Source organism: Glycine max, chromosome 15, assembly GCF_000004515.6.
Source record: "Glycine max cultivar Williams 82 chromosome 15, Glycine_max_v4.0, whole genome shotgun sequence".
Lineage (NCBI taxonomy): Eukaryota > Viridiplantae > Streptophyta > Magnoliopsida > Fabales > Fabaceae > Glycine > Glycine max.
In genome coordinates, this window is record NC_038251.2 from 13,280,172 (window position 1) to 13,307,054 (window position 26,883).

The 26,883-nt window shown below is 35.9% G+C and overlaps 1 protein-coding gene across 12 annotated transcripts; it reads left to right on the plus strand.

Moving 5' to 3' along the window:
• Window positions 1–1,921: 1,921 nt before the first annotated feature.
• On the plus strand, window positions 1,922–26,883 carry LOC100806034 (histone-lysine N-methyltransferase ATXR7). Of its 12 annotated transcripts, none has more exons than XM_014767926.3 (21): window positions 1,922–2,236; window positions 2,908–2,978; window positions 10,655–10,828; window positions 12,388–12,967; window positions 13,050–13,166; window positions 15,037–15,342; window positions 15,430–15,765; window positions 15,847–16,155; window positions 16,233–16,685; window positions 16,828–17,242; window positions 17,340–17,498; window positions 19,058–19,479; window positions 19,567–19,689; window positions 20,870–20,950; window positions 21,708–21,761; window positions 21,891–22,042; window positions 22,355–22,400; window positions 22,468–22,525; window positions 24,078–24,197; window positions 25,157–25,212; window positions 26,484–26,883. In XM_014767926.3, exons 3-17 carry the CDS (start codon window positions 10,677–10,679, stop codon window positions 22,374–22,376), a joined length of 3,681 nt encoding a protein of 1,226 aa, XP_014623412.1. In that variant the 5' UTR covers window positions 1,922–2,236; window positions 2,908–2,978; window positions 10,655–10,676; the 3' UTR covers window positions 22,377–22,400; window positions 22,468–22,525; window positions 24,078–24,197; window positions 25,157–25,212; window positions 26,484–26,883. The 12 variants fall into 12 exon arrangements, with proteins under 12 accessions (XP_014623412.1, XP_006597766.1, XP_014623411.1 ...); XM_006597703.4 differs by lacking the exon at window positions 26,484–26,883 and adding an exon at window positions 25,310–25,725; XM_014767925.3 differs by lacking the exon at window positions 26,484–26,883 and having other exon boundaries at window positions 25,157–25,725.

Here is a 26,883-nt window from a genome sequence, read left to right on the forward strand (position 1 = left end):
GTCTATAATTCAAAGTTAAACGTTGATTTTGATGTGATATATCTTTAATAAGAATTTATTTTGCGATTTTTGTTTGAAGACCAAAGAATAAATTCCTAACATAAATTTGTTCAATAAGTTTTATCCATTATTTTACATGTATCATTAGTCAAGAATTATTATTTTTAATTATAAAAATTATAAACTAAAATAAATATTTAATATTTAAATAAATTTAATATTTAATTTTACATGTATTTATTTTCATTATGAAATTTTATTTAATATAAATTAGTTTGTTTTCTTGTTTTATTATAATTTTGAAAAATACATAATCTAATACATAGATTATTTTTAAAAAATATTTTATGTAATTTATACAAATTTAAAATAATATTTAAGCAATCTAATTTTTTTTAATATTATTAGTGTCTATAATTAAAATAAAAATTTGTATTATTTATATGTAAAAATAAATGTACATAGTTTTTATAAATTACATTAATTAATTTATATAAATAATTTAAATATTAATTTATGTAATTTTATTAATTTATATAATTTTTATTAAAAAATTATTTAGTAAATAAATTTTTATAGTTAAAATTAAAATATTAACATGTAAGTTTTCTAAAAATTTAAATATGAAAGTTTTATTAATTTATATAACTAAAATAAAAATAATTTACATATCTAAATAAATTTACATAATTTGTATAATTTACATATTAACTGATGTAATTATATTAATTTATATAATTGGAGTAGAATTAATTTGTATATTAAAATAGATTTACAAAATAATTTACGCAAATAATTTATGTATTAGTTTATGATAATTAATTATAAATTCATAAAATAAAAATAAAAATATGTAATCTATTTAAAATAAATATATATAATGATATAAAATAAAATTTAAAATATTTATATATTAAATATCTTTTTAAATTTATAAATGTTTGTAATTTGAAAAAAATTAATAACTCTTAACATGTAAAACTAAAACTAACTAAAAGAACAATTTGTCTTATTGGTTTACTATTTTAACGCTAAATAAGAAATTATGAATTTTATTCTTACAAATAATTTTTTTTATTTAATCACGTGTTACATAAAAGTCATGTTAATGTCGACACTAAAATGTTACGTTAAAATCAATATTTAATTTTAAATTGTCAACTAACTTAATATTAATCAAAATTATCTATTTTGAAAAATAAGAGAACTAATTATCTTAATTTAGAAATAAGTAAATCCAAATAGAGAATTTAAAATTATTGAAAACCAAAATCACAGTTTAACATATCTCTATCCTATACAACAGTCTAATATTTTCTTGTGTTGTGTACGGCAAATTGAATCAAATACCCTATAGAATTAATCCTTATTTTACTTTTATCCTACAAAATTGGTTATTTTCATATATCCTATTTTATCTTATTGTACCTAAGCACCAAAATGGCCCTAATTATCCCCCTTGTTTCCTTCATCTGGTTTATTCACAACGAAGACCTGAGCAATTGAGCAAGTCAAGATAAAATAAAAAGGTTTAATTAAGTTTTTACTTCTTAAATTTTTTAGATTTTATTTTTTAGTTTTTTAATTTTTTTTAATAAATTTTAGTTATTCACTAATTTCTTGTAAGTAATTTTAGTTCATCTAAAAAAAATTTATTCATTTTTAGTTCCTCATTTATTTTTATTGTACAAAATTAATTATTATTTTATCATTTTTAGTCTTTTTTTTAGTTTATATTTGAGATTAATTTTAAATAATAAAAATAAACGAGGAATTAGAAATGAGAAAATAAATCTAGAGGAATTGAAAATTCTGAAAAATTAATAGAAGCTTAAAAGTTATAATTTTTTTTTAAAGACTAAAGATTGGAATTCAAAAAAGTTGAGGTACTGCAAAACTTAATTAACTCTAAATTAAAAAAGAAGGAACAAAAGGAGTGAGATGAGGGCAAACTGCAAAATATGAGAGCAAAACAAAATCTGATCCCTAATCCCTGTTTTGATCTGGTCTCTCCCAATCCCTACCCAATTGAAAATTGAAATCCCCCTGTTTGCGAGAAAACGAACGGATTCACCCAAACCCTAGAATCACCAGATCAAAACCAACGCGATTGCGCGATCAAAAGGTTTTCTCTCTCGATTCTCGTGAAACCCGCTTTTCCGCTCACTCTTTCTTCATCTGCCATACGCGCGCATCGTGAATTTTGTTATTTATCTATTGATCAATTAGTCGAAGGGTGAGTGGGTGAATGAATAGTCTTGTTATAAAATAGTGTACCGAATATAGGGGAGTTTGCCATAATGTGCGAAAAAATTGTGGTGCGATTAATTATAGGTAGATTGGTGTTCCGTTTACGATTCTGCTTGTCTTTTTCTGTGTTTCGTTCGAAGGTGCTTATGTTAAGTGTCAGTTGTGTATTGTGCAATGTCCATGCATTCCAAAAAGGCGTAGAGTGATAAAGGAAGTAGTAAATGGTAGTGCTACCGATGCATTTATTTCATTTATGACATGAAGCTCTAATTCAGTTATTCTTGATGCAATGATAATTTATGATGTCTGTTGTCAGTTTATTAAGGATGCATGTAGTTTAGAGCAAAGTGTCCTTGTTCCATCAAATGAGGCCAAATTATGTTTATCCTTTTTTTTTTTTTAATCTTTGATCTATCGTTCAGCTCCTAATACATCGTCTGTTATTCCTATTTGTTTATTGTTCTGTGTTAGTTATTATGATATAAATTGTCCATATTTCTGTTTTTGTTGGTACAAGGACGTTTGCATGTCATGGATCATAGTTGATGTGTTTTTCTGATATGTGCTGACATCTGTCATTAGCTATGAAATTTAACAATTACTGATAACTGATTCATGTGTGTGATGTGTTACTAATAAAAAACATCAATTTTGTAGCAACTCAACCTGAGCTAGCAAGAAAAGTGGAAGGAGTATCTTAGATCCATTGCCACAACTGTGCAATCAAGGTAATCTGAACAGTGAAACACTTGTTATATTCAATCTCCCTTTTTCTGTCAGGCTTGCTATGGGGAAGGGAATTAGAAGTTTCTAGTCTTATTTGATCAATGTTGTGAAAACCGAGATCTTAAATGGGATCTGGAGGGAACGAGAGATCATAAATTGAAGGATCGTTACAAGGATTGTAAGTTTATCCCAGAAGATGCAAAATTATACATAAAGATCTAGATGCAATAAAAATGACATAGTTAAGGAAAATATCTTGTAAATGATTTAAGTTAAACTTAAACCGAAAATTTATATTCATAGATTTATAAGTTGTAACTAACAGTAGTTCCACAAGAACTCATAATAAGTCACGTGAAAAAAAAACATAATTAACTCATAATTAGCTAGCCTAAATGCCTAGAACAAATCGTGCAAGTGTTTCAGATTAAGGGCAGAACACACAGCTGCACAAGCCAACAATAAAATAAGAGTTTCAGATTTCAGAAGTGTAGGAGAATTGAAGAACAGAGGCTAGAGTGCAAGGCAGTAGAACAGGCAGTAGAAAACAGAGACAGATCAAAACTCGATTGAGGAGAAGTGGACTCAAGAACAGAGGCACAACAAGAGAAGAACAAAATGTACCTGGGATTAAGGTCTAAGTTCAGACAAAGAAAAAACCCTAGATAAAGAATTGGACTAGAAGAGCACAAAGAGGAGAACCCTAGATGAAGGAAAACTGTGGGAGAATGATCTTAAACAGAAGGCATTGTGTTTTTTTGCGACCTGGGTTGGGTAAAAATTATACTGGTTTCAAACTGAAACCTGACCCAAAGTCATGTTTGTGGAAGATCAACATGGATTTTAAAACTCGACGTTTCATGATGAAGATTGCAAGCTAGTGTGATCTGGAGTGTGCTTTGATCCTGCTTCAGATTCAACACAGTTTTGAGGCGAAAAATCACAAGATTGTGCAATCCTGTGATCACCCTTGCAATTTTCACACCATTGTTAATAAGTAGTTTTTTTTTTTTTGAACGGCCAAAAGTATCATATATTAGATATTAAATAAGGATAGTACCAGAGGTACTACAGAGATACAAAAAGAAAGCCATAGGCTGAGGATATAAAGCAAAACTACACAGCTTCCCCAACTAGAGACCTTACAAAAAACCACCCATCCTTCCCAGACTAGGAGAAGGCAAAGGACATAGAAGATGACCATTGATTAAACGGGATGGCAAAGTCCTTTTCCCACCCCCTCAACCAAGACCAGGTAAGATAAATTGCATCATCCACCAATTTAGAAATGGCAAATTGATGATTTTTAAAAATCATGGCGTTCCTATAGTTCCAAATAGAAACTGTGGCTGCTACCCACCAAACCTTCCACTTTCTATTAATAGCTTGCGAAGCAGCCAAAGAGAGGTGCTGAGTGAAGTGATCCACAGGCCTACAATGCATGACTCTAGCTTCGTTGACCCAAGAGGAAAATTCCCACCACAGTGGCATAATCTTATTGCAAGAAAAGAAAAGATGGGAGGCAGATTCCACTTGGCTTTGGCAAAAGGTACATAGGTCACTGTCAAGCGCGACTTGCCGTCTAGATAAGTTATCCTTAGTCGGAAGTCTATCCCACATAAGTCTCCAAGCAAAGGCTAGGGCTTTTGGAGGAGCTTTGATATCCCATAACTGACTGAAAGCTTGATTCTGATATGCTGTTGATTGAGCTTCTCTAATAAAATGGTAAGCACTGGATGTAGAAAAAGTTCCTTTTGGATCAGCACCCCAAACCCACTGGTCCTTGAAGGTTGCATTAGGAGATAAGGCTGAAACCTGGTCAATAAAGTCTGATGCACTGACCATCTCATGATCAAAGAGGTTCCTCCTCCAAGAGAAATTCCACTGCCATCCTGCTTCTCCAAAGGACCCCAAGTTTCCCACTGTCTCAGCTTTATGAGAAGATATTTGATACAAATCAGGATATCTTTCTCTGAGAGTTCTTCCATCACCCATCCAAGCATCTTCCCAGAATAAAATTTGGTCACCACTGCCCAGTTTCCATTTAATCTGATTGAGAACCCCTTCCATACTGCTGTGGAGCATTACAGCCTTCAAATCAGCCCACCAATAGGAATGAGTCTGCTTGTGGGAATTCTCCTCCAACCCTCTCCAACCTTTGTATTTTGAGGTAAGAATTCTGCTCCACAAGTAGTCTGATTGGTGGAACAGCAGCCACTTCCATTTAATGAGAAGGGCTCTATTAAAGTCCTTGATAGCTTTGATTCCTAACCCTCCTTGTTTTCTAGGAACACAGATATGATCCCAAGCCACCCAAGCAATCTTTTTCCCTTCAGCACCTCCACCCCATAGAAAATTCCTTTGGATCGAAATAAGCCTCTTTAACACTGCTGAAGGAGCTTTGAAGAAAGACAGATAAAACAGAGGCAAGGCTGTCAAAACAGAATTAATTAAAGTGATCCTTCCTGCCATAGAGACTTTCCTCTGATTCCATTTGTTAAGCTTAGCCTCAAATTTTCGAAAAATGGGCTCCCACATCATTAACCTTCTCGGGTTAGCTCCAATGGGCATCCCAAGATAGGTAAAAGGAAGCTGCAGAGGTCCACAATTAAGGAGCTCAGCTGCAGATCGACTCCATTGCTGAGATTGGCCAATAGCCCCAAATTGGCTCTTGGCAAAGTTAATTCTAAGGCCAGATACCATCTCGTAGCTTCTGAGCATAGCTTTTATAAGAGAGACATTTTCCATAGACGGTTCCCCAAAGAATATAGTGTCGTCAGCAAATTGGAGCATATTTACCGGCACCTTATTCTTCCCCACCAGAAAACTGTGATAAAGGTTTTTTGAAACAGCTTCTCTCATCATTCCTGACAATCCTTCAGCTACTAGATTGAATAAAAAAGGGGCCAAAGGGTCCCCTTGGCGCAGCCCTCTTTGGGGTTTGAACTCTTCTGTAGGGCTGCCATTCACTAGAATGGATATAGAAGCTGATGACAAACATTCTTTAATCCATCCTATCCACTTATCTTGAAAACCCATTCTTCTCATCATATAAAAGAGGAATTGCCACGACACGGAATCGTAGGCCTTTTCAAAATCAGCTTTAAACAGCAAACAAGGTCTCTTGCATCTCCTAGCCTCCTCCACAACCTCATTAACAATTAAAACTGCATGAAGCATCTGTCTGCCCTTAACAAAGGCTGATTGCCTTTCATCTAAGAGGTGATTCATAACCTTGCTGACCCTATTAGCTAGGACTTTAGCAATGATTTTATAAACACATCCAATTAAGGATATTGGTCTAAAGTCAGTAAGGAGTTGGGGATCTTTGATTTTGGGGATAAGAGCAATGAATGATGAATTTAGGCCCTTAGGGAAGGTTGCATTGACATGAAACTCTGAGAAAAACCTAAGGAATTCAGGTTTCAGGATGTTCCAGAAATGCTTAATGAAACAAAAATTTAGCCCATCAGGCCCTGGGCTTTTGTCTCCTCCGCAAGCCCACACTGCATTAGTTATCTCCTCCTCCTTAAAAGCTTCCACCAGCATCTGACTTTGAGAAGAAGACAGAGCTTTGAACATAGCTCCATCTAAGTTAGGTCTAGGCATACAAGGTTCTGCAAATCTGTCTTTAAAGTGCTTGAGAACTGCTTCCTTAATGACTGAGGGTTTATCAACCCAGCCTCCATTGAGATGCATCCCCCTTAGGGTATTCCTTCTTCTACTTGAGTTGATGATTTTATGGAAGTAAGCAGAGTTACTGTCTCCCTGTTTAAGCCATTTACATCTGGATTTCTGACGCAACATAGATTCTTGAATAAAAGATTGCTCCCATAGGTCTGATTGGAGTTTCTTAAGCTCTAGAACCTGCTGATCAGTAGGTTGAGCTATTAGGGAGTCCTCCAATTCATTCAACTTGTGCTGAATAATCTTCACCTTACTGCTGTGATCCCCACACTGATCCTTACTCCAGATTTTAAGCCTATATTTAAGTTTCTGCAATTTACATTTCAAAGCAAAACCTCCCCAACCATAGGCTGAGTTGCAGACCAAAAATCCTTCACCACCTTATTAAAGTCTTTATTAGATAGCCAAGCATTGAAGACTCGAAAAGGCTTTGGGCCCCAATCAGTTAACTTGGACTGCAACATGATAGGACAATGGTCTGAATAGTTTCTTTCTAGATTATACTGAGAACTATCAGGCCACTTAGCAATCCAGTCATCCGAAAGAAGTACTCTATCGAGCCTGCTTTTACAAGAACCATTTGGTCTGACCCAGGTGAAAGGTTTGCCCAAACAAGGGATATCCTCTATCTCCATGTCAGCTAGCCAGTCATTGAAATCTGCTATGATGCTAGTGTCTGGAGGCCCGAGGTTGTTTCCCACTCTTTCAGTCAGGTTCCTAACACAGTTGAAATCCCCTACAAGGCACCAACATTGGACCTGGGACTGACTCTTCAGATCTAGAAGTCTCTGCCAAAGCTGTCTTTTAACTGCTGGATCACAGGCAGCATATATGTTTACCACCACAACCCTATGACCCTCAGCCATCCAGACCCCCTCCAGCAAAATGAATCCCCTTTCAGCTCTTCTATTTTCAACCCTAAAGTTGATATTGTCCCAGACACACAAGAGGCCCCCTGCTGTGTTAACTGCAGGGACCCATTCCCAATCAAACTCAGATTGTCCCCATAAAGCCTTACACACTACCTTATCCATAGACTCTCTCTTTGTTTCTTGCAAACAGAGAAGGTCTATCCTCTGCTTCCCAACCAAGTTCCTGATAGAGGCCCACTTTATTCCTCTACCCAGCCCTCTAACGTTATAAGATAGGATATTCATTGAGAAAATCTCCTATTCCCCAACTCCTTGGCTTCATCTCTGTCTCTGCACTCCATAGAAGTATAATTCTGAAGAAACTCTGAACTATCTGATTTTGTTTCCATGCCCAATTCCTTTCCCAAATTCCATAGGTGTTGAGCCTCTGACTTCAACTCATCACTGCATTGAATAACACTACTTAATCTCCCGCCAGAATTCACGGGAGGCTGATTATGAACCTCAGGCTGAGTGGCTGCTGGTTTTAGACTACAAAGAGGGATTGAAGAGTGCTGGATTGCAGGTTGAGACATCCGGGCCCCAGATTGGGAAGTTGGCTTTTGTCGGGAGTAAACTTTAACAAACTTGTCTGAGTTCACTTTTAAAGAATGAGTTTCAGAGCTGGGCTCCTCTCTGTGGCACCCTTCAACTGACATTAATGGGCCTGTGATTTCGCTTGGCCCACCCTCTTTGTGAGTTTGACCTTCATTAGTACCCATATGCTCCACTGGGTAGAGAAATTCCTTATTGCACCCTCCTTGGGACTCTAATGGGCCCTTTAGACGTTGAGGCCCATTCTGCTCCAGAGGAATAGGGGAGGGGGTTTGCGTGATTTGTTTCTGTAGCTCCCCAATGCAGGTCTGGCCTTCTGCATCTTTCCTTTCAACATTCAAATTATTACCTTGTGTGTGATGATTGTGCCTACAACCATCCTGTGGTATGTTTTGGCCAGTATCCCTTTTCGTATAAGCTGCTGTCTTCTGAGGTGCTGCAAAGCTGTCCCCTAGGTTGACTTTACCGGAAATGGACTCCAGCATAGTAGCCTCCAAACTATTTGCCTTATCCTGGTAGGTTTCGTTAGTGTGGGTATTAACCAGAGGTTCGCCATCTCTGCTGCAACCATGAGTCCTACAGTGTACCCGTTGGTTAAACGTCGGGGAAGAACTCCGGTTGGATAACTCTGGCGAGAATGAAAAGTTGGTGTCAACGTCGTCCCCTTCATCGCAGCCCACCCCGTCGTCGTCGGACGTTATTGACTCCGACCAACCCTCCGACGGCGAGGGTCTTCTCTTGGTCAGACCACCGTCGGAACCTGCTTCTTCCACAATCCAGACTTTGTACTCGAGCTCCCCCACACGGACATTGACGTCTGACCTTATCGTTGGTGGCAGCGGGGTCCTTACCATTAAACGAGCTCTGTCAAAACGACGACGGTCCTCTGTGTCATCGTCGGGCTCGATAATATCACCAATAGCAGCCACCACCTTCCTGAAGCTTTGAATCTCCCATGCCTGTACCGGGAAGCCCCACAACTGGAGCCAAACGACCCTATTACTGGGTCTGGACAACGGCGACCACTTCTTCAACTCATAGAAGATGGAGTCACCTTTTTCCGTCTCCGACTGAATGAGGGCCCGAGCCTTTTCGTCGGACAACCCGGGGAGAAGCACCATATCGTCTCCTAGGAACTGAGAATCGACACTGTACCCAAGCTCCCACGCAAGGCGATCCTCCAGAGCGTCTACCTCCATCATCTTCTTAAGTTTACCCGTCCAGGTTCCTTCACACCATGCACGCCCTGTAACTTCTAGGTTGATGTAGACGGGTGAATATCGAGTTTCGTCTACCCTCTTGTGGCCTTGACATACCCCCATAGTCACTGCGTCCACATATGACCTCCGAGGAGGCCCGTGGTTTGTTGCATCCCTACAGCTCTCTTCGATCGTCTTCTTCCCCCCAGCAAGTTTGTTTGCCTGCGGTGCTTCCTGTCGGGCTGACCTGTCGAACCTCGGAAGGTTGACATAAAGCTTATGTTCGTTAATGAAAATGTTATCCAGCCTTAGCTCCAATCCTTTTGCATCCTTAACATCCTTGAAGCGCACAAACCCGTACCTCCTGCCTTCCTTGTTGAGTCTTTTGGCGATATATACTTCACGGACGTCGCCCCATTTTTTGAAGTGCCACCATAGCAACTTCTCATTAGCTTCAACAGGGAAGTGTGTGAAGTAAAAGGAGGTAATATTAGCCTCATGCCTCCAGTTTCGGCTAAGCTGCATACTTCTGCCCCCTGCCTCTAGTTGTCCTCCCACTGGTGAGAACTTCTGCACCGCTTTCATGGACCTTCTACTCACCACCCTTGTCCACTTCTCCTCCTCATCAGGTTCATCACTACGTCCTCGGTTACTGGATCGTTGCCCTTCGTGCTGTGCATCCATACAAGCCAAGTTCCTCCGTCTCCCCGTACACTGTCCTGTAGCCTTCAAAAACCCACGTCCACTCTCATCCGTTCTCCCTCTACCTCTTCCCTTCACCGGCGCATAGGGCCTACGCCGTTCCCTCTCCCGTCCTCTCTCTCCTTCTCTTTCTCTAGTCCTAACATTCTGTTTTTCTCTAAGTATCTCTCTCTCTCTGGGTCTCTCTCTCTTGCTGAGTCTCTCTCTCTCTCTGAGTGACTCGCTCTCTCTCTCTCTCCCTCTCTCTCTTACTTTCATTCTCTCATGCATATTGTTAATAAGTAGTGGTAGTATAAGGTAGAAGATTATTTTATATTTGATATTATTCTCTGTATGTTTGTTCAGCTGGTTCTTTACAACTACGTATTTTTGATTATGAGTTATATAGTAAGTTCTTAATATGCCATAATAATATATTGGAACTTGGAAAGAAACGAAATTTGGTTTATATACTCTATCAAATAGTTTGGTTCTGTTACATCTCAAGCTGATAGCTGTTTTATATGGTTCAAATGCTGGCATTTTTTACTTTATTTATTGTAGTTTTTTTATATGTACCAATTTAAAACTTTCACATTACTTTGTGTATTTTTAATTTGGTTGAGTCCTCTTTTGTTGACCCAGAATTTTCTATTGGGAAAGGTTCATGGTCTTCTCAACTGTCTTTCTCGATGAAGATGACCCCTTTTTTTCTAGAAAAAGGCCAAGAGTGTCAGATCTTGGACATCAAGATGATTTACTTGCTGATGCAGGAATTTCCAGTGATATTTCCTTGTTCTCGCATCAAGATATAGAAAGGTCTTCAATTTGTAGGCATTACATGATATTTTGACTTGTTCGTCCTGTCATGTTGACATTTATCTGGTTGAATGTGTTAATCAAAATTGTTGCCATTCATAAATTGTTAAATGTGCTTTGTCATTCACATCATCGAGGCTCAATTTGGTTGTATCTTTTATTGTGACTTTTCCAACCAGTCCTTTGATTTTCAGAGTCAATTAACTATTATCTATTTGTCATCCTTGGACTGCTGGTAAATGGATTTTTCTTACATGCTACTGTGTCATTTCAGTAGTGACTTGAATTCCACATTTTTCTGAATTACACAGATATTCCATGTTATGAAAAATAAGATCAATTGCTACTGCTACAACTCACTCAAGTCCTTGGCACTCCATTTCTCAGGGCATTGTTCTTCTATCCTTTTTTTAAATGTGGGTATTTACAGGTAGAATTTTGGAAAATAATTAGATAGTGACTATACCATTTTCAGAGGCCTCCCTTTACCTTTATTACCTTTCTTATTTTCAATCAATTCCCATGGAAAGTTTTTATTGCTCTTTTGTCGTCATTTTTTCAGTATGTCCAGTAAACTCATTTTTTCTGGACTTTATAGTGGAGAACCTTAATGGGGCTTTTCGTTGTGGTGATGTCTGGGGTGATTATAGGGTGTTTTCTTCAAGTGTTTAGCAACTTCTTTTGATCTGTTAGAGGGATTCTGGAAGGAGTAAGCAAGGCTAAGTTTTTAGTAAACATTTTAGTTGCTGATATTGGTTGGTATGAGGCTGTGGATTTTTAAGGAGAAATTTTTAATTAGATTGGGTTATGTTTATGGACTCTCTCTTTGGTTCTTTGTGCATGAATTCTTTTAGGTGGTGTTTTGGTTCAAGGAATGTAAAACATTCCTGGGAAAGTGACATGGGAATAAAAATTTCTCATGCTTGGTAGAACTTAGAAGAGAATACAGATATTTCCTTGGAATAAAAGATTCTTGGAATGTTCATTATGAATAAGTAGGAATAAAACTTCCCTACCTTCATAGCGGGAATGAAATTTCTCATTGTAATCGAGTATAAAATTACTAATCTTTCCCATGGTAATTGACAATAAATATACTATTTCTAGGAAATTTGAATAATAAGTAAACACTTTTTATAAATTTTCTCAAGAGTAGGATTCCTGGGAATCTCATTTTCAGGAAAGTAGTTTATTTGGGAATGGAAGATTTTCGATACCACCTAAGGGAGCTTGGAAAATGTGAGGAGAGATGAAAAGCTAGTTAATGTTTTGGACTTTTTTTTTTGGGTATCCTTGAGTGGGATATTTTATATTCGTCATTGGTTGCATCTCTTCTAATAAATTATTTTCTTTTGTAAAAAACATTAAAGACACAGAAGGATGGTGACAATCAGATGGAATTAAATCAATATTAAAGATATAGCATTTCCATATGATAATAAAACTGCTATTGAATTAAGGCCATTTTTTAATTTTTGAGATATTAACCTGTGAAAAACTTACTTCCCCTTCTTTTCATATTAACTCTCTTATTTGCTTGAATGCTTCCATTGGTGCAGGGGTACTGGTGATTTTCCCTCTTCCAGCAATACTGATGATAAAGTTGATCCAGATTCTGGAATGGAGATGAGCTGCCCATCAAATGTTAATAGTGGCTATGTTCCTGTGTGTTCTACCACAGGGCATATTTTGCACATGGACCAGAGTTTCTGTGGCTATGTGCAACAACCTGCTTTTGTGAGTGGATGGATGTATGTGAATGAAAATGGGCAAATGTGTGGTCCCTATATTAAGGAGCAGTTATATGAGGGCCTAACTTCTGGTTTCTTGCCATCTGAACTTCCTGTGTATCCAGTGATTAATGGCACAATAATGAACCCTGTACCACTGAATTACTTCAAGCAGTTCCCTGATCATGTTTCCACTGGGTTTGCATATCTGAGCTTGGGTATCTCAGGCACAAGGGTGCCTACATTGGCAGTATATGAGCAAGATAGGTTTTTTGAGCATGCTGCTCCTCTGGCTGTTAATCCTGATTCACAGCCAGTTTCAAAGTCGCACATCAATTACTGCATTAAGGAATCCAATCGCTTAAATTCAAACTCAGAGGCATTCAAAAGTTTAATATCTTGTCAGATGGTAGTGCAATATCTGCCCTTTGTTTTGTCATCTAGAAGTCAGTTTGACATACACTGATAGTGTGTCTTATTGCTTATTTCAGTTAGGTGTAGAATGCTGTTGGCTTTATGAGGATGAGAAGGGTATGAAACATGGGCCACATTCTATTAAGGAATTGATATCCTGGCATCGTCATGGATATCTTAAAGATTCAACAGTGGTAAGATGCAAATATTTTTTCATTGAAATGATATTATAGGCTGCAGATCTGTTGCTGTAAATGAATGAATGATTATCCCATTGTTTGACATCATCTTTTAATCTTTCCTTTCAAGGCTAAAATACAATTTTCATTCTGAAACTTAGGATGTATGCTAATCCTTTTCCATACTCTAATGTCAATCATTTACAGCATATAAATAGGGAGAGAAGTATAAAAGCCTAATCCTAAAAATATATAATATTAAGGAACAATTTATTCTCCCCTTATTTCTAGAGATTCTGATTTCCTATCGTAATCTGAATTTAACATCGTAATCTCAACTTTACTAATTTACTGACAGCATTCTCATACTTAATGGGAATTGCTGACTCATGCAGAAGTATACTGATGTCCCATCTCAGTACTTTCCCTAAAGCCCTAATCAAATACACAAGTTACGAGGATATCTTCTGGATTTATATTAGAATATTATAAGACTGGTTAGCATGATATTGAGTTTCTTTGAATTTTTTATTTATTTCATTTTGATGTTATGAACAAATGAAATGATCAAAAGCAGGAGAAAAGAGAACCAAAGCAAGTTGATAATAAGGATCAGGATAGTGGTTGAGATTCATGGTCCTCATGGAGTCGTGTCTAGTTGTGGCAATAATAGCTGTAACGTTGATAAAACCACATTGCATTTTGGTTCATTCCTTTTATATTGCTGGGTAGATTATTTATGGTAGTGTATGGTATTTCTTTTCACATATGATCTGGGCAATGGTCTTGTGAGCCTAGCTCATCTGGTTGGGACATTGACCAACAAGTTCTCATTGGGATGCTGATGGAACATCCTTTCCCCTCTCCCCAAGCTTTACGAGTTTGGTGTCTTGCCCTCCCATAGGCTCTGTTATGGTCTAGAACCCACCCCCTCCCCAAAATAAATGTTGGCAGTGATGAGGCTGCACTTTAACATGAACAAGGGAATATCTTCCCCACCGGTGGTCCACATAACCATTGATTTAGCATCTTGAAAAAACAAACAAACCAGATACGTGATATAAGATACTTTTGAAATTAAGTTTTAGTCTGTGGCTTCCCTCAAGCATTTTTGCTGAAAATGTTGCAGGTATCCAACACCAGTGACAACTACACCCCCCTTCTCCAGGTCATTGACATTGTCCATTCTCTCGGCAGATAAGACCTCTTGTCCAACCGAGCCTTCTCCAGGTCATTGGCTTGTTTTTCTTTCTCTTGATTTGTTCCGGCGACTTGCTCTCCAGCGGCAGCAGTGGCCAGTGATGATGAAAAGATTGAATTGTTTCAACAATTCTCTCTATCTCTTGATCATTTGCTGTTTGTCTGGGTCTGGGTCTGGGTCTGGGGAAAGGGAAACTGTGGTGGTGACAAGGAAAGGGAAGGAGATGATGTAAGAGAGGACCAATAAATAATTATTATTTTAAGGAACATTAAGTTGCATATTAACGAAATATGGCATATTCTTGTTGCACTGGTGGGGAAGGGAAAATCTTCCCCACCGTAAAAGGCACCATTTAACCCATTGACAATCTCAATTCCAACACTTCTTGTTCTTCACTCTTGAAACTTCACTGAACTCATAACCTGGTTAATGTTTTAAATTTTACTTTTCTTTTGGTAGTTTCCAACCATTTATTATTGTTGTTCTCTCTGTATTTCCCCTCCTATGTGTGATTCCATTATCAGTGCTTGAATAGAATCTCCCGCTCTTCGCTTTCTTCTTACAGTGATGCGAGTTCTAGCCTAGTTCTGTGGACACTATTTCTGCCCTTGCTTTCTCTAGAAAAAGTAATGTTATTCTGATTTCTGACACTCACTATTGTGACTGATTTACGTTAATTTACAGATCTCTCATTCTGACAATAAGTATGACACCTTTGTGCTATTGTCTGCTGTAAATACATTAAAAGGAGATATCTCTGGAACCATTTGTAGATCAGTTTCCACAAGTAGCGAGGTTGGTGAAATGGTAAACTTAATTGGTGAAATATCTGAGGACATTTCTTCCCAATTGCACATGGGTATCATGAAAGCTGCTCGCAGAGTTGTGCTAGATGGAATTATTGGTGATATCATTGCAGAATTTGTTACAGAAAAGAAACTTAAGAGGCATAAGCTTGAATCAGCTGACTGTACTCCTGAAAACAATATGGTGATGTTTAATTGCTTTGCAAGTACTATTGTTGAAAGCTTGAGATTGTGTGCATCTTACTAAGCTGTTGAATATTTGCTTTAACAGTCTAAGTTTTCTGCTGAGATTAGTAAAGGTTCTGCTATTTCCAGTGATCCTGCATCTTCCCACACTTTGGACGATCAGACTTGTCATGAAAGTTCCAGATTGCCCCCAGCCATTATTAAATCAGTTGGAAGCATTGAAAATTTTTGGTGGTCATTTGCTGTGGTTCGCAAGGTACTTCTTGATTATTCCATGCAAGTCATGTGGAATGCAGTGTTTTTTGACACACTAGCAGAATACTTATCTTCCTGGAGGAAAAAGATGCTTTGGTCTCATCCTAAGCCTCAACCATCTGCTAATGGATGTGAAGATCATACTGAAAAGATTGAATCAGAAGCTGTGAGTACTGACTAATGTGTAGCTTGCTTGAGTTTTTTGCTTAAATTGTACACCTATAATGATCATGCAATTATCCTACAGTTGGTTTTCAATCCAGATTCTTCTGAAAGCAATGTTGATGGCGATAATCAGTTTGGAGTACTGACAACCGAAAAAAATTGTCCCCTGTTATTTTCATCTCCCAGTAGCCTCAAAGGTGGAAATTTACTAGAAGGTCAAAAAGTTTCATGCCCTTATGTTAACTCTAGAGATTTGACTTGCATTCTTGAAAGTGTGGAGAATGAGCTTCACTTCTCTTCAAAGGTGTCTTTAGCTGATTACATTCGAAGTTTTGTTGAAAAGGAAGTGAACAAATTAATTCCTTTCCCAGAAGAAAACAAATTTAATGAGGTAACTTGATTATAAGTGTTCTTATTCTTTTGTTGTACCAGACACTGTTATATTGAAGAATCCTTTAATTGTTGCAGGTTGCTGTCGGTGGCACTCATTTTTCAGGGATACTTGCGGATAAAACGTCTATGAAGGAAATTCTAAATGACAAGTCAGTGGATCCTGTAAAGGCTGGAAATTCTTTTGGCGAGTCTGCATCTGGAAACCATAAGTCTGACATATTTTCGAAAGCATTTAAGGAGTTGTGTGGATATGTAGATGATGTGGTTGAAGAGGAGATTGATGACCTACCACCCGGGCTTGAGAAATCTCAAACAGTTGTCCCTCACTATAATTCGAAATTTCGACCTTCAAGGTCGGCTGAAAGTAATCCTAAGATAACAGAATATGTTGCTACAGCACTGTGCCGACAGAAACTGCATGATGAAGTTCTGGAAAAGTGGAGGTTGTTGTTTCTTAATTCTGTGCCCAAGCAAGTTTTTATATCATCAAGTACTGTAAAGAAACATTTTAAGTCTGATGGTCATAAGGTAAGAATTTTATTAATCCAAATATTCAATATTTATGAGAACTTAAAATACTGCATTTCACCTTGATTTCTCTTACTGTCTTTGTTTAGTTTTATTTTGTCTTATTATTGTAAATTTATTGTTTTATTTTATAATTCTTTAGAAAAGAAAAATGGCCGATGCAAGCAAGGAACATTTGAATAGTGCTACCTCTGGACTGGGAAGAGTGAAGGAAGGAGCAAAGAGTTCTTCTGAAGTTCCGCCGGTGATTGGAAAGTATACCTATTGCCGCAAGAAGCTCTCGCAGAAGGAGTTAATTTTCTCAAAATCTGTAGCAGAAAATGATTCTAGGACAGGGAAGCAGCTTGTGACCAAGTTAAGGAAACATGTTTCTGGAGATGTTGGTGAGGCTGCAGAGGTTAAAATAGCTTCTGCTAAACATGGAAAGACAAAGATGATTAAAGGGAAGAAGGATACATCTTCTAAGGGCAAATCTTCTGTCAGTGTCAATAGTAGCTCACACAATGATCAATTATCTTTAAAGAATAAAGCTGGTCGAAAAGTGTTGAAGTTTTCAGGTGACGTTCAAAGTATTTTTCCTAGTTAATTTGTTGGTACTGGTTTCATAATTATAACTTGTAAAGTAATTACAGCTGTTCACTTTTCCTTATTTAGATGATGTTAAGGATTTTGTAAAATCCAATGTAAAGAAGCTTTCAGTGTCAACTAATAATAGTGTTGGCATGAAGAAGGTTGCCAAAAGTGATGGCTGTGATCGTGATGACACTGTTAAAGAGAAGACCACAAGTCATTGCTCCAGAGAGATACAAAATGGTAGGTTAATGATATATTCTCACTGGAGTCTTGTATTTTTCTCAGCTTCTTGTTTGTTGTCAAATCTTATCTGACTGTTGTAGAATGTCTTTATTCAATGTTCAGTCTTCACACACACACAACAACAAAAACAAATGCCTTATATAACTAAGTGAGGTGGCTACATAGATCACATGATGCCATTCGGCTTGGTTAAAGACCAAATCTTCAGAGATATTTATCATGAGATCTCTCTTAACAATTTTCTTCAACGTTCTTGGGCTCCTCCTATGTTCTTTGTTTCAAGATCATTGTAAATTCTTCAAAATCTTGAGATTGTGCTTCACTCAACTTTTCTTGTGTCATTTTCATGGTAGTTAGTATCGTAGGATTTGTGATACGATTCATACGATATGATACAAGTCATGAAGCTTGTGATACGAAGCATTGAACGAATTGTATTTGTGCCTGTATTGCTCCTTGAATCGGACCTGAATTGTAAGAATCGCGATCTGAAGAAGAATCGCACGTTTCTTGCCTAAGTTCTGTTAGGCCCCAGAAGGAATCGTAGCACCTGACTGTAGCGGCACTTTTTGCTGCCAAAATTGAAGTAAACGGTGGCCGGAGCGGGCTAATCACACTGCACTGCAACTGTTCCCCACTTCTGCTCTGGCTGTGCTTTCGTCTAGCGGGTCAGAGAAAATAAATGACCCGGTTCACATCCCTATTGGGCCTAACCCTAGTATTATGTTTTTGTTTTTTAGTACTTGAGTAACTCTGTAGTCTGGACTGTTTATTTAGTTGCAAGACAGACCTATTTTGACTTTAGCTTTGGGTACTCGATTTTAACCTTTAACATTATATTTATTGTATTGTATCAAATAAAAAAGTATTTAACTGATATGATAATGCATTTATATTTCAACTATTGTTTAATATCTTTTTATCATATAATCTATTGGTAAAATCTGTAATAGTTTTTTAACTACAAATATTTAATTAATATATTAATATATAATAGATTTAATAGCAGAGTAGTTATTATAAATTTTAATATATAATAATTTTAATAGTAAAATATTTATTATGAATTTACTGTTATTCTATTATAATAAATTTTAGCTGAACTCATGCATCTCATGATCTTAGAGTTATTTTTTTAGTTATTAATCATGAATATGTCTTAGTTTGCATATGTTATGTTTTACAATTGAATAATAATAATAGTAATGATAAACTAAATAAAGCATAATATATGTAATATAATAAACTAATGAATAATAATTTGTAATACACACACACACATATTATTGATTATGAATCTTACAATTCACGATATGATTCGGTTCATGATTCGATACACAGGCTTTCCGATTCACAATTTGTATTCCTATTCAAATAGCATGGTCGTTTTTTAACATTCAGATATCTTGCTCATTTTTCTGGATTATTGCACCCATGCAAGGCTTTAAAAAACATTCTTTTGTTTCTTACCTTGCCTTGAGCACTTTTATTACACCATTAACATTTCGTCTTGAACACACACATATACTTTATGGGTTGCCTTTTTCTGTTTACAGCAACAAAGAAAGTAACAAAATCAAAAAGGAAACATCAAATGGATGGTACATCTTCACATCCTACAAAGGTTTTGAAAATTTCAAATGGTGGTGCTTATCTGGGAGCCAGTAAACAAGTTCCTGTGGCAAGTAGGAAGTCTGCTAAATCCAAGCCATTGAATTTATGTCCTAGATCTGATGGCTGTGCCAGGACTTCTATTGATGGTTGGGAATGGCATAAATGGTCTCGAAGTGCCAGTCCTGCATATAAAGCACGTGTTAGGGGTCTTCCATGTGTCCGGAACAAGTGCATAGATTCTGAAAATAATTTATTTCAGTTGTCAAATGGTAAGGGTCTTTCTGCAAGAACAAATAGGGTGAAATTGCGTAACCTTCTTGCTGCTGCAGAGGGTGCAGATCTTCTGAAAGTGCCTCAACTGAAGGTGATTGAAGAATGAAAGTGTTTTTGGTAATTTTTATTTAGAGCTTATGGATATATCAGATTTCAACTATTGATTTGCATTTTTTAGGCACGGAAGAAGCATTTGCGTTTTCAAAGGAGCAAGATCCATGACTGGGGTCTTGTTGCCTTGGAGCCAATTGAGGCAGAGGATTTTGTGATTGAATATATTGGAGAACTAATTCGTCCTCGGGTAAAAACACTATTGTTACAAAGATTCATATTTTATGATCATATTGTCAGTTGATTTTACAAAGTGAATTTTGAATTATATATAGTGAATGTAACAATATGGATAAAGTCAATCAAATTATGTAGGTTTCTCTTTATAGCATTTCCATATTTCTTATAAATAATTTGATGTTGAGGATGGGCTACTTTTTGCATGTCTAATTGGACTAGAGTGAGCACACATATTCTGGGTGCAGGGTTTCTTACAAGCTTCTTATCTAGTGGCTGCTTTGTTAAAGAATGAATACACTTTAAGGCTATTGATGACTGTAAAATAAGTAGGTTATACAGTATTGTTGAAGAGATCTTTCCTTGTTGCATATGTATGCTAATGCTTTACTGATTTAGTTGATGTCATGGTAACTCGAATTGCATAAATTGCGATTTGTCGTGAGTCTTCACCCAATTGATACAATTTACATGGAGTTATTTAATAACTGGAATCCCACATTGAATTGCAAGAAGGATGGAGAAATTGCTTGAATGTTGTTTCTGTTGTGATTCTGGCAATATGATATGGAGGGATAGCAAGCCAAACTGCTACTGTGGGGTGACGAACCAAGAATGAGATGGATGGGTGTGTCCAGAATGCTTGTTGGATAAATTTTTGAGATGTTTGCTGGAGCCATCACTCCCAGCCTAGATTGACACATACAGTGAACCAGTAATCAGGGAACTGGGGTGTATGGATAATCCAGTGAAGGGGTGAGTGTCTGATTGTTGGATGGTCTGGCATTGGGACTGAGAATGGTGGGGGGGTTATGAGGTGAAATGCACATCAGATTTGTGCATCTTCAGATGTACAGGGGCAGAGGAAAGGAACAGAAGAGGTGGCTGAACAACAAAAAGGGTTTTTTTTTTCTTTCTAGTTAGGTTTAGAAAATTAGAGAAAGAAGAGCTTGAAGAAACGTAATACTTATTTTGCTTTGTAAATGAGGAAATAATTTATTTTTAATTTTTGGAGCTCTATTATTTAAAAACATTTTGTATTATTTTTTGAATAGTTGATCATGAATCTTAATTGGTCTTCTGATTTGCATTTCAATTCTTGATTTGACTACCATGCCATGGTCAATATTGTATTTTGAATATAGTTGTTTTTTTTCATTGGATCAATTAACTTCTATTATTTTTTCTCACAGATATCTGATATACGTGAACGCCAGTATGAGAAGATGGGAATTGGAAGCAGTTACCTTTTTAGACTTGATGATGGTTATGTGGTTAGTGTATATATATATATATATTGCTGTAGTATTTAAATTTTAGATTTTGGAAGTTTCATTTATCTTGCTTCTCTAAGGTAATTATGGAGTCATTGTGTCAGATGAATCTTATATTTTATTCTCCCTATCCACCCTATGTTGGTATTGATTGCTATTTTTTTACTCATGTTTTTCTGCAATTGAAATGTAATGAAGGTTATGGACCAAAGAGTAGCCAGAGTTATACCTCGTGCATTGTGTTGTGTTTTGAAATTTCGTTTTTTGAAAGTTGACGAGGATTCATGCTGACCTAGAAAATGATTGACTCTGCAACTTGGGTTTGAACTTTGAATTTAATAATTTGGTAAAGCCAACATTTCTACAAAGGGGCTAGTGGATGATTAACTAAATAGATAGTTGTGGTTTTCTTAATCTGATCATTGGGTGATTCATGAAGACATTATCTCCACTTGACTGAGAACTAAAATTCCCTGTTATAGCACGTGTGGCTTATTTGGCTCACACAGGCTTCTTTTGTAAGGCAATCTAGAGTTCCAGACACATGATAACTGTCTTATGACTGGTTAGACCTATAGATAAGCTTAAATAAGACCTAATATACAAAAATCTTATCCAAATGAAGTGTTAAATTACATGTAATTTTGCATGTCTGCTAATTAATATTCTCTAGATAAAGTGTATATTGATAAATTTGAATCCAATGACAACTATTGAAATGCTACATTTGTTGCTTTTCTTGTCTGAGTATATGTAGGTTGATGCTACCAAGAGAGGTGGGATTGCAAGATTTATTAACCACTCTTGTGAGGTACTTGTGTACTTTTAAATGCATTTTTTTTTGTATCCATACATTTAAAGAAGTGTTTGGGGCATATGCATGTGTCACTTCTATTCTTGATTTCACGTTCTTCCTGATTTGAACTGGAGCTTTTGGCAGCCCAACTGCTATACAAAGGTTATATCTGTTGAGGGTCAAAAGAAGATTTTCATATATGCGAAACGGCATATAGCTGCTGGTGAAGAAATTACATACAATTATAAGTTCCCCTTGGAGGAGAAAAAGATTCCCTGTAACTGTGGTTCCAGAAAGTAAGATAATTATGCTTCAATTTCGTAGCATATCTTTATTCTTGCTATCATGGTCAGATATTTTAATTACCTTAATTTATTCAAACAATGATATGTATACTGTGATGCATGTACACTCTCCTAAGTGGTTGTCATTTATGTATGCTACGTACACATCAGGTACAGTACTTGTTGCACACACATGGATATCTACCTAAAATATTTTGTTTATTGTCAAACATGTTTTGGTACACATTCAAGCATTGGAATGAGTTACTACTTAATATCACTCAAGTTCAAGCCAGATCATTTATATATGTACTTATTATGCAGGTGTCGTGGATCACTGAATTAGGCATTGATTGGGTTTCTGATGCTGGTATACACTTACTGCCGAAGGCAAATTCTGTTGTTTACAGCTTCACTCTAACTTAATGTTTTTGTAGGTTGTTTTTTCCGAGGTCCACTTGTGAAATTGTTGAGTGGGCAGAATTTTTGCCATAGGTATGTATTTAATCTTGGTATCCAATCACAGTTTACATCATTTTGCTTTTCTGCTGGCTATGCATTTGCCCATGTGTTCATTTAGTCTTTCATTACATATCTTTCTTTGGTGCAAATGTTGACTTTTTTTTTTAACTGATTAGTTGAATGGAAATTGTATTAATCTCTTCCTTTTTGTAAACTGATTAGTTGAATGGAGCAAATGCGGATAGTTAATCATTTCATTTCAGAAGCTTCTGCTCTCCTTCCTTTACATGTCCTCATTTTGTAAATTTTTTGGTTTAGTGGGTTTATGCACTGCTGTGCACTCAACTCTTAGTGAATATGGCTTCGATTTATTAAACATATGTTAATGGGTCTTTTGAAAATTAGCCCACCTTAATTGTGATTGCTTGGTCAGTGCAACCGATCAGAAAAAAAAAATATTTTGCTTGGATTGGAACGTTTAGTATGTTTTTATTCTTATTGTTGTTTTTGTTGCAGTATTATACTCCTGCCATAATTGTTGGATGTTGCATTCTGAAGACTTGACACTTATTTTATATTTCACCTTGCATCAAATTGGATGAGTTGCAAGGGTATACTTGTTTGTGATCTTACCTTGTACGTTTGTACTCTCAAAACAATCTGGTGTTCATGGGGTTTATTATTAGCATGTTATATTATTTTTTTTATTTTTATATTACTTGATAGTTGATATAGACCTGGGGTGACTGCCAAAGGAATATATAGGGGAATAGTTGTAGAGTCATTTTCCTTTGTATAAAGACTTGATATGTTTATCTATTAATAAATGCGATGCCTTATACTCATTTGGTGTCTACTTAATCTGCAGTCTGCTCCATTATGAACTTGCATTGTGTTTTAGTTATTCCATTTCCAGGATTTTCCTAATTACATGTAAGATATCTTCTGGTTGTTGATATATCTTTATGAAAATGTCAAAGTAATTTTTTTTAGGTGTACTCTAAATCTAATATTGTCTAATATTTGTATGAACTAATCTAATTCCAACTACTAATAAATACAATTTTCCGTTGCATATATCAAAGTATAACATAGCAGGCTTTGTATTTTTTACGATGGTAGTGGAGCTAGCATGTCCTGTGGCCATGACCCATAAATGCTATTGCACCATTATAAGTGCATACAGCCACCTGTTTTTTAGTAGGATAACTAAGTATGTGAATGATTTAGCAATAGTTTCAGACATCATGTATGTGTTTTGCAGTTTGACTTTTTTCTATGTAAACTATTGTGCATATGATCCATTAAATTAATTGTATCTTTGTTCAAAGTTAATTTGATGCATGTCTTGACTTTTACATATATGGTTTCCTTGATTGTTGGTTAGCTTTTAAATAAACCCAATGGTGAGATTGAGTGTTGCTCGTGAGAAACAAAAATAAGAAATGTAGGCCTATAATTCCTGATAGCTCTCCATGTTTTTATACCAAGAGGTTCTTGATGTCTTTAATAATAGAAATTAAACGAAGACATGCTATTTAGTGCATGTGTTCTGTGTATTGATTTAAGCATTATGGTGTTTCAGGTTATGGATCAGCATCGTTGATGATATAGTCTGAATTGATGAATGCTATACAATTTGGATTGCCTGCTCGTTTGGTGATAAATAAGTAACTCGTTCATTCTTGTGGACTTTTTTGTGGCAGTTGAGTTTCTTCTCTTAGAAGCTGTAAATAATTCTTTCCGTGTATATATTTTTTGGTAGTGAAGGAATGATTTTGTACAAAAAATGTTCATTTCATTAATGAGTAAATAACTTTGGTACAAGCTACTGAAAAACAAAATAGTGCAAATCTTAAATCCCTATTCCTGCTCCCTAATTCTTCATCATTTATTTGCTACACTCGTATATTTAACAAGTATTTGATTCTATTATGAATTATGTTAATAGCTGTGGCTGAATAAGTGGCAACTATTTGATGTATCTACATGCCAATAATGATGGTGTTGAAATTTCTTTTGATAAGTGGATTGCAAAATTGGTCGACCTTGATATCAACGTTTTCTAACAGTTAACTATTAAATGTTCATGTGCTAGAATTTCTTTAGCTTGATGGTGAATTTAAAGCTATTTCCTTTAGTGAGATTACTTGCGTGTATCAAGCATAGACTGACAATAATCTTTTAGGTCTATGAAATTATGCCTTAAATAAAAATTATTACCTATGCTTGGTGTCGCTTTTCCCATTTATTAACAATGTCAAACATGGCCCTAACTAGGGAAATTTGGTAATATTTGAAATGAAGAGGTTTGTAATTGGGAAGTTCAATTTGTTAAGGCTGGTTGGTTTCGTGTTATTCAGTGAAATATATACTATGTAAGTATGGAAAAAATTGCTGTTTATTTTATCAGTTTAGTAAATAAAAGAAATTGTGGTTATAGACTACTTGAATTTTTTTAAGTCCATTGTTACCTATGGTAGAAAACATGGTGCATCAAGATATGAGTATCATTTATCTACTTTAAATAGTCGCGAGAAAAGCCTCTTGTGGGAATTTTGATTAGTGTCTCTTACAAGTTTGTACAATTTGTTGATGCCTCTTGTGGTTGCCTTTTTATCTTCTATTTATCTTGCTTCCCTCCTTTAATTCCTGTGGTTGCAGGATTAGCTCAAGTAGTAAATACCGTTTTAGTTTGCTGAGTTGGATTGTGCCTACTGGTATGTTTCTCTTTCCGTCCCTTGTTATTGTCCGTTCCTGGTGAGTTCTTTCTTATTTGTTCTTCTAGTGATTTTCTACTTCCTTAAACCCCCTCAGAAAATAAAGTGAGCAGCAGCCAAAGGTATTTGAGAAGTGAACACAAATTAAGAGGGTTTCGCTTTATTGGTTGAATTGGCTCCTTATGTGCTCAGGAACGACAACAAAACTAATTTTTCAAGTTTATGTTTTTTACTCCCTTGTTTCAAAGTGTCATCCTAGGTTTTCATACAAACCAAGAAAGGCTAGTAAATAGATGAAAGAATGTAAAATTTTATGAAATTAATCTTATTGTTAATCTTCTTTGCTGGAAGACGATGCAATACAAAAGCATTTTAAGAAACATTATTAGGAGTATAAATGAAAAAAATAATTAATGTTACATTAGAAAACGAAAATGATACTTATTTAGGGCTTTTTTTTCTTCTTGTAATATGCCATTTGTTATGAAATGGAGGGAGTAATTGTTTAAATAATTTCACTCATTCCAACAACTACTTTCTTTTAAAATTCTAATGTTAAGTTAAATGGGGAGGGTGTACCATTGAGATCAAGTAACGTTACTTTATTCTTTTGTCTTTTGTAGCATTTGAAAAATGATAAATTAGGAAACCATTACTACACAAGCTTTTTTAATGCCCACAAAAAAGTGATGAGTTGATAAATTAACATCGGTTGTGAGGAGTTTGCTTAAAGAATAGTTAGCGAATGTGTATTTTCTCTGGTCTTTTTTACAAGAAACAAGTTATAGTGTATTTTACACTATCCTTTTTCTTATAAAAAGGATCCAAGATGGCATATAATAAGTTGTGAATAGAAGATCACATAAATTTGTACAAATGTTGAAAAGTCTAAAGCATATATGCATGCTAGTCTGGTCTAGTTTGAAAATCGTTATCATAGAGCTTGGCTGAACATGTTGGCCTTTAGAATTATGAAAACATCACGCCAACACAAAACTGAACAATTTAGTGTGTTTGTTTTTCCGTTGAACAAGTTCCAAACGGACGTTCCTTGGAGAAGTAACAATTTGTTTCTTCTAAAAAAAAGAAGAAAAAGCATCAGAACGTTTGTTGATGAATTGAAACGGTAAAACAAACACATCCCTAGTGTCTAGGCATTTGCACCTGCATTAAATAGGATTTAGCGCATTCCCAAACACTAAACGTGATTACACAAAATTGAAGCTTTTGTGTTGAATGAGATTTTAACGCATATTCAAACACACCCCTAGTGGTGGCTTATAACAGAAGATTACGGATGGATGGAATCATTGTTTTGCATTGGGCATGCTCATCAACTTCCAAATGCTTGGTACTCATCTTAGAGAATTCTCATTCGCATGGAACACTCACGTACTTCTAGCAATTAACTCCGCCTGTGTCTCATGTTATATAACACAGCCGGTTCCCAGCCCGGACAAAGGAGGAGGGTTGCAATTTTAAGTTTATGATGAAAATTAAGATTTCCACTGAACCTTGCTAGTATTGAAAATATTTCACATGTTTGATATGTTCTTTTACAAATATTTCACTAAAATATAGCAAGTGTCTATGGTTTAATTTTCCATGGTCAACTTGCTACAAATGATATAAGTCAAAATAATTTATATATAATGTGTTGCTTTACTATGA

Excerpts from the sequence above, each read along its gene's own strand:
- LOC100806034 (XM_014767926.3), top strand. The coding sequence starts at position 10,677 with ATGGTCTTCTCAACTGTCTTTCTCGATGAAGATGACCCCTTTTTTTCT. Across the intron at positions 16,686-16,827 it reads TTAAGTCTGATGGTCATAAG|AAAAGAAAAATGGCCGATGC; the intron begins GTAAGAATTTTA and ends ATAATTCTTTAG. Across the intron at positions 19,690-20,869 it reads GAGAACTAATTCGTCCTCGG|ATATCTGATATACGTGAACG; the intron begins GTAAAAACACTA and ends TTTTTCTCACAG.